The sequence below is a fragment of the Amphiura filiformis genome, chromosome 10, assembly GCF_039555335.1.
Source record: "Amphiura filiformis chromosome 10, Afil_fr2py, whole genome shotgun sequence".
Classification (NCBI taxonomy): Eukaryota; Metazoa; Echinodermata; class Ophiuroidea; order Amphilepidida; family Amphiuridae; genus Amphiura; species Amphiura filiformis.
Window position 1 is genome coordinate 51461333 of NC_092637.1, and position 8086 is coordinate 51469418.

The window sequence follows — 8086 nt, forward strand, 5'->3', positions numbered from 1 at the left end:
AAACATTTAAATGTCGGGTTATATAAAGGGTATAAAAACGTTTTAATAACATTCGAAAAACGTTCTTGAAAACTTGATAAAAAACATTGTAGACAGAATGTTATTTTGGGGTTGAAAAATATTTTGCGAAAAATGTTTGCCCAAAATATTTGCAATAACGTTTTAAAAACGTTTTCATGACCTTTATAAACGAATAAAACATTTTAAGAACATTTCTGTGTTTGCTGAGTGCAAATATTTTAACATAATGTTATTTAATAAGTGTTGACAAAATATTCGGCAAAAAACGTTTGCGAATAACATTTTTAAAAACATTTAAAAAATATTGTTGTAGTGTGTTTTCATATAAAACGTTTTAAAACGTTTTCATGACCTTTATATAACCCGACATTTTAATGTTATTAAAACGTTATTACCTAAACCAAAGGCCAAAATATAACGTATTTATAACGTTTTTAAAACGCTTTTGTGTCTGCTGGGTAGACAGCAAACTCAGACAAAACCAATGCGGGTTTAGAGAAAACAGATCAACTGTGGGCCAGATTTTTGCACTTAGAAGAATAATAGAGAGAATTTAGGACAAAAATCTCACTGCAGTAATGGCATTTAATGATTTTAAGAAAGCATTCGATACAATACATAGAATGAAAATGGTCAAAATACTCAAGGCATATGGACTACCCAACATAATTGTGAAAGCCATAAAAGACACCTGCCAGAACACAAGAACAAAGGTTGTGACTCCTGATGGATAAACAGAGGAATTCAACATCCTTGCAGGAGTTCTTCAAGTGGGTACTCTTGCTCCTTATCTGTTTATAATTGTGCTAGAATATTGCATGAGATCTGCTATAGATGGTAGAGAGGAGAACCTAGGCTTTACAGCAAATCCCAGACTCAGTAGAAGGGTTGGACCACTATGTGTTACTGACTTGGAATTTGCGGACGATATAGCGTTAGTATCTGACACTGCCAGTCAAGCTCAGGAGCTACTGGAAAGGATAGGGAAAGCTGCTCTACGAGTAGATCTGCACGTGAATACCAAACAGACTAGATGCATGGCATTCAATCAACAGACTGATGTGGATGTAAGAACTGCAGATGGAACCAGTTTGGAAGTTGTAAAAGACTTCAATCTTGGAGCTTGGGTCAAAAGCAGTGAGCAGGACATCAAAACAAGGAATGCACTGGCATGGAGGGAATGTTATAAGCTCACTAAAATCTGGAAATCCCACCTTCCAAGGCAGATTAAAGTCAAGCTGTTCCAAGCAACAGTAGAAAGCATCCTGAAACATGGACAGTGACAACCAAGATCCACAAGTTGTTGGACGGCTGTTACACCAGGCTACTCAGATCAGCTATTGATATAAGCTGGAGGACACATACCACAAATAAAGAACTGTATGGAGAACTCTCAAAGGTAACTGATAAAATCAGGAAAGGATGACTGCAATTTGCTGGTCACTGTAACTCAGAGATTATAGTTTCAGAAAGACGTAACTCAGTACTTAAAGGAATACTAAAGAATATCTTACATTCCACTATTCTTAATTATACTTAACATTTGGTATTAGGATACATCTTCTCGGTTATAGAACCAAATTTGAGTTAAATCAGACACTTTCATTGTGAGTTGTAAATAGGTTAAGTTCGCAAAAAAAACATGTTCTTGGCATTTCTTGAAGATTAAAGGCTTTCTGGTTATTGACCTCGATATTATGGTATGATGTTCTTAATATCCCTATAATTTCCAGTCCTTCTGTGCAATGATTTTTGTTACGATGCTTGCAAAGTTCCAGGTGTCCCATAACCGATCACCGTGGCCTTGGTGCAATTTTTAAGTTTGCTTTCCTTTTTTCGAGAATGTTTGATCCTCACTTTTGATGCAGAATAGTGACAAATCCAACAATCAAACTTGCAAAATGTATCTAACAACATTGCTTGAATACCAGTGTTCTCCCTTGAAGAAAACATTGCAATCTGTCATTTGTGGATTTTTAGAATTAATGTTGTATTTCACAGTTCACTGACCTCTAAAATGCCTGCAAATGGCTTATAACATAATGTATATATTTTTTAGATTTCAACAGGGAATCCCTTATTCTCGGTGGAACTGCCACATAAAGATGAAATGAATATGCACATCACGATTTATCACTCATGAATCGTGATTGGTTCAATTGGTTAATTCCCACTTCAATTCATTACGTTTCATAAAATAACATTTTAATGAGTGAAAGCGCGTTACTTGACACCGTAAAGCGTTAAAATGACAACTTTAATTATTGGTATGAAACAATGTTGTTTTTATCAGCTACGCTGACTCTCTCTAACATAACTCGGCGTTCTGCCTAAATGTACTTCCTGCTTTCAAAAGGAAAATATAACCAGAATCGGAATACGCGTTTAATTTCACAAATGCAAACATGTACAAATCTTTCTTTCTATCATGTTTGGTTTACGTTTCATATCCTCTCTAATCTCGATCTACTTCCATGGTACAATTAGTTATTGAACACAAGTGCCACCGTCACTAATATAATAATGTTTCTAATATCTCCTTAAATTCTTCAAAGCAAACAGTATGTAGAATTAAAGGTGATTTAGTGATGCGTTATTAATAATATCGTGACATGTTTATAATCATAAATACGATAGGGAATCCTTGAAACGGTAATTTCATTCGGAAAGAAAATTCTGCCGATTCTTACCACCAAATACGTATTGAAAATGCTGTAGTAAATTACAATACAATACTATAGAAACATTTTATTTACATTTCAATAACATTTATAACACTTAAAATGTAATATTTACAGTTCACGTTCATATTTTATTTTATTTTAAAATTAAAAATACAGAGCAAATATTAAAACATCTCGTGATCAATTAGACAAATTCAACCCTATGCGATATAAAATGTTCCTAGAGTGATTATTGTAAACTAATCAAAATAATACTCTGTTAGCAATAGTCAAAACGACGATTAGTTTAAAAAATAGATCCAAAAGTGACATGTGGTGAGCCACAGATGAATGACTTACCGGCTTATAGGTTTACTGCAACTTTTAAAATATGGTCATATGTTGAACTGCAAGTAACAAGTAAAAGCATCAATGGATTGCACGATTTTGACACTGTAGGTGAATAACATGTTTTTCAACATCACGTTTCTTTTCAATTCTCGCTATTCGCAATAAGGGCGCCGCCAGCGGTTTGCGATGTAATCGTGATGTATCATGGGAAAATCGTGATGTATCATGGGAAAAGGTCGACATCCAAGTGCACATTTCAAATCACATTATTAAGTATTATTGAGTATCGATTCGCGTGTAACACCTTTATTTTGACAAACTATGTCACGTGTTCCTATGTAATAGCATGGTAATATTCGTATTGCGCGGACTTGGATGTCGACCTTTTCCCATGATACATCACGATTACATCGCAAACCGCTGGCGGCGCCCTTATTGCGAATAGCGAGAATTGATATATTCAAACATTTGTCAGGGCAGACTTAGTGTGGTGGTGACCCAGAGATTTATCTCTTCAATTCTATGTCTCATTCAAATGTCCCTGTGCCAGTGTCCGTGTCGAATAATTTGAAGGCTAACTTTGTGCAATGTGCGTTATACAATCTAACCTTTCCAGCTCAGAAGATTCGATTTGAAATAGCACCAGGAAATCGGTGTACGTTTTACTCAGTTTGTTTAAGGGGGTACTACACCCATTGATTTTTTTTTTTTTTTTTTTGCATTTTGTGAAGAAATTACAAAAAAAAATTGGACAAAGTGGTATGCAAAATGAAGGGGCAAATCTTCTCGTTTTATTGGTGGCATCGGTATCAACGTAGCTTACATGCTTTTAATAGAAGCCAAAAGGTGGTACATCACTGATGATTTAAATTCACTTCATTTTGGAAAGCTTACTATCAACGGATTTCGTTCAAATTTTGGATATGTGTTGCTAACACATTAGGGAAATAAAGTTGATATGTAAAATGGGAATAAGTGGTTCCTGATTTCTTTTATGACTTCATGAACTTGAGGCTCAACAACTATCAAAAAAGGAACTGGTTAAAATGCTTCTATTTTCAATGTTGAGCTATAAATTTTTTTCACTGAAACTTAATTAAGCCACAGGTAACAGGTTACCACAACCATACTACAGCAATGTTGAAAAAAAAAATATTTCTTGTCACCTATACCACCATATTGGGTAGTTTTCCGTAAGCTTAACTTTTGTGATTTTGGTAACTATTTTGTATTTATTTGTGAAATCCATCTCAACTAGGCATTCTAAATTGTACTCACCATTTACATCCCAAGGCACATCGTCATCATCCCTATATCTTAGTGTTAAAAATGCCGTGATAGTACAACGAATCCTCTCGTTTTTTAACAGCTACGCATCGCGATTTTGTTCGAGATAGGCCGAGCGACTCAGGCTAAGCATACCATGACTATCATATGAGATACCACAGCGTTTCTATATTCTACACATTATAACGATTTGGGCATGCTCTAGTACCCCATATGATGTTTCTATTACAAGAAAAAAAATTGTTTTCAGGTAAAACCAGTGTATTTTGTTTCCAGTACACTCACTCGAAAAGCAGTACACTAATTAGCGGGGCCTTGCAGCTTGCTGTGGATATCTTTTACTGCATTTTTAATGTAAAAAATTTGAAATCCAACGTAAAAATTGAGATATATTTAATTTTGAGAATGACAATTATAATAGAATATTGATTTCAACGGAGTATTGAGCTGTCTGGAAAAATATTTATAATACAGGGTGTTGACACTGTGCAAGGTATATTAGTATATCCACCTTGCACTTCTCGATATATATCCAGTTAAAGACAGAATATCAAAATTATGCCTCATTATGATATCACAGATTCTCACATGTGTATTCAAAATTGATGCTTAAATTTGACCTGAACCAATTGACCTATAACCTGACATCCGGTGACCTAATAGCCTTTTCTTCTCCTAACAACACCTATAGTATTAAATTGACTAATGACTATGCATCCATTGTGTAAGTGTTTATTTAATTTATTCAGTGTTATATATTTTGCATGCACCACTAGATTTTCTATAGAGAGTATAACAAAGGATTTAATGTATTCTATTCATGTACCCTACTTGAACATGTTGAATGGAATAAATTATGGTTTGTTATGAAACACGCATCTGAGTTACTAGGATACAGTAAACAAAAAAATATATAGGGCTAAAATGACTTACTAAAATGGTTTAAAAGCACTTTGTATGTAGATATATTTTATAAGTGCAGGACATTAGGTGATGAACATATTTATATACTTCATAAATTTGCAACAAAAAAAAAGAAGAGGGGTACTGATGAAAATCAGGGTATTATTCCCCTTAAGTATTTTACATTTGCGAATCCAAATCACTTCAAATATCACGTATTGACAGTCTAAAATTCTCGTCGTAAAAATGAAATTAAAATGGGCTACTAAAACTACGTCAAAATGTTCCCATTGAGTTTTTCTACACGCGTATATTATAAAATATTGATCGGGGGTTATTTGAGAAGCATAATATACCTTCTTAATCTGTAAAAAAAAAAAGAATTTATCTGAGATAAGTGCAACTAAGTATAATAAAATCTGAGTCACAGAGGCATCATTTTTTCCTGACTAAAATTGTTGAATACCTTTTTGGTGGGATTATTTCCCTCAAGATATTTCTGCCTAATCCGCTACACCCAAATAATGTGTCCTCGGCAGTAAAAACGTTTGAATACTTATTTGTGTTTCTACTACCTCGGACACATTTTGATGGGTTTTTTTTTTTTTTTGCTTGCCAAATTATTACAAGTGCAAGATATTTCTTCAGTTCATATGCACTACAATCTTGCAAATCATATTTAAATTCTAATATTGGGCAGGGTAAGGCTAAATACAATAAATTACATGTACATCGTTCCCACCCTCACCGACTTATTTTTCTTCTTTGCTCCCTTACTTTGTTTCTAAAATTGTTGTGGGTTAAATACCACTAATTATGTATTACACGGGTTTCAATGGGAAAATGCCTAGTTTCGGGTGGAATTTTCTCATATTCAGAACTCTCACAGTTCAATGCCACTAATATCAGGTGAACCTATATGATTTAGATGCCAAATGATCAAAAATTCAACATAGGTTGACCTGAGACTTTTCTTGTTTTAACGCACTGAACCGTAAACACCTTAAAATGACAGTGCGCCCTCGAAGCTGAAAGTTACAATATGATAGGGCGAATATTTACTAAACACCGAAGCCGTGCGTATGAATTTTGGTACTATTACAACAAAAATGTCAAATAATGAGAGAAAATGTACCATTTTGAAGCATCAAACTCTAAAAAGTACTTTTTGGGCTATATAATTGATCAATTTCAGCGATTTTAATGCAGTCTTTTCGAATGCCATGAAAACAAATAGTTACTCGTCGTATTTCAATGTATCGCCCAGACCTATTAGTGGTATTTAACCTATATAAGCACAAAAGTGCTCCAATCTCGGGTAAAATGCCATGAATGTAAACATTGACATTTGCATTACATGTTTGAACAAGAAAATTTCTGGAAAACAGCATGACGAGTAAAATATCAATGATTTTCGGACACCCTGTATGATGACTGTTTCGCTGTTTTTGCTTCAACCTAGGACTAGATCTGGGGATTCGTATCTGTAGCCTGTCCTAGCACGATCAGATCAGATTAAGATTGATTTAGGGTTAGTGTTCCGATTTAGGCTTGCTGATTAGTGTTAGAATTGTTGATTAGGGTCAGGTTCGCATTAGGAATAGGGTTTTTATAGGGCTAGGCTCGTGGATAAGGATAGAGATACGGCTAGGTCCGAGGATTAGATATGGGTTTAAAATAGAGTTATAGATCAAGTTAGGGTTCCGGCCATACAGGATGCTGTAGAGGCCCATAGACAACGTGTACACAAAGACTAGGTTTTATTTTACACGTGACTATTATAGGCCTTACATGCGCCTTAAAGCTTAAGCAAAATGCCTAGCCTAGGCCTATACTGTATTTACACGTATAGGCCTATGTATGATATACAGGGGAAAGAAGAATTACGCATCGCACACTAGCACATTTAAACATGAATTTACAAATGGAAACATAACATGCATAGGCAGATATACCAGAGAAAAAACTCCGGACATACCTGCCTGTGCGGGGACTTGAACCCCAGACCTCTCGCTTGTCGGGCGAGCGCTCTAACCACTGAGCTACACAGACTGTCCCTGATAAACAAGACTCAAGTCTGGTACTTATGGATATGAGCAGTCAAGGGTGAACAGTACAAACAACACTGTAGAGGCCCAGGATGCTGTAGAGGCCCATAGACAACGTGTACACAAAGACTATAGTTAGGGCAAGGAAATCAACAACAAAATGTGCATGTGGGTCTAATTAACAAAGTGACATGTCTATATGATCATCAACATTGACTTTTCATCATCATTAAGCTTTCTATATGTATACGCAGGCAAGCGAAGGTTGTTGAATTTAAAAGCCCTGAAATCACAGAAACCAGCCGTAAACCCAAGTCCCCCCCTCAACCCGTTACTACCTCAGCGGGTTCTAAAAACATACCTTAGTAGTCGAAGAAGACGCACGTTTTCTTGGCAGGGCAAATACAGTTAAATATTGAAAAATGTAAGCAAAAAATAGCTAGAAAAGTCTCCATGACTAATATCAGATCCATAGAATTCAGTGTTTCTATAGGTTAAATACCACTAATTATGTATTACACGGGTTTCAATGGTAAAATGTCTAATTTCGGGTGGAATTTTCTCATATTCAGAACTCTCAAAAAATCAAAAATTCAACGTAGGTTGACCTGAGACTTTTCTTGTTTCAACGCACTGAACCGTAAACACCTTAAAATGACAGTGCGCCCTCGAAGCTGAAAGTTACAATATGATAGGGCGAATATTTACTAAAAACCGAAACCGTGCGTATGAATTTTGGTACTATTACAACAAAAATGTCATATAATGAGAGAAAATGTACCATTTTGAAGCATCAAACTCAGTCTAAAAAGT

General features: G+C 35.2%; 1 protein-coding gene across 1 annotated transcript; it reads left to right on the forward strand.

Annotated features, from left to right (window-relative positions):
- Positions 1–839: 839 nt before the first annotated feature.
- On the forward strand, positions 840–1304 carry LOC140161960 (uncharacterized). The gene has a single exon (XM_072185254.1). It carries the CDS (start codon positions 840–842, stop codon positions 1302–1304), a length of 465 nt encoding a protein of 154 aa, XP_072041355.1.
- Positions 1305–8086: the final 6782 nt, after the last annotated feature.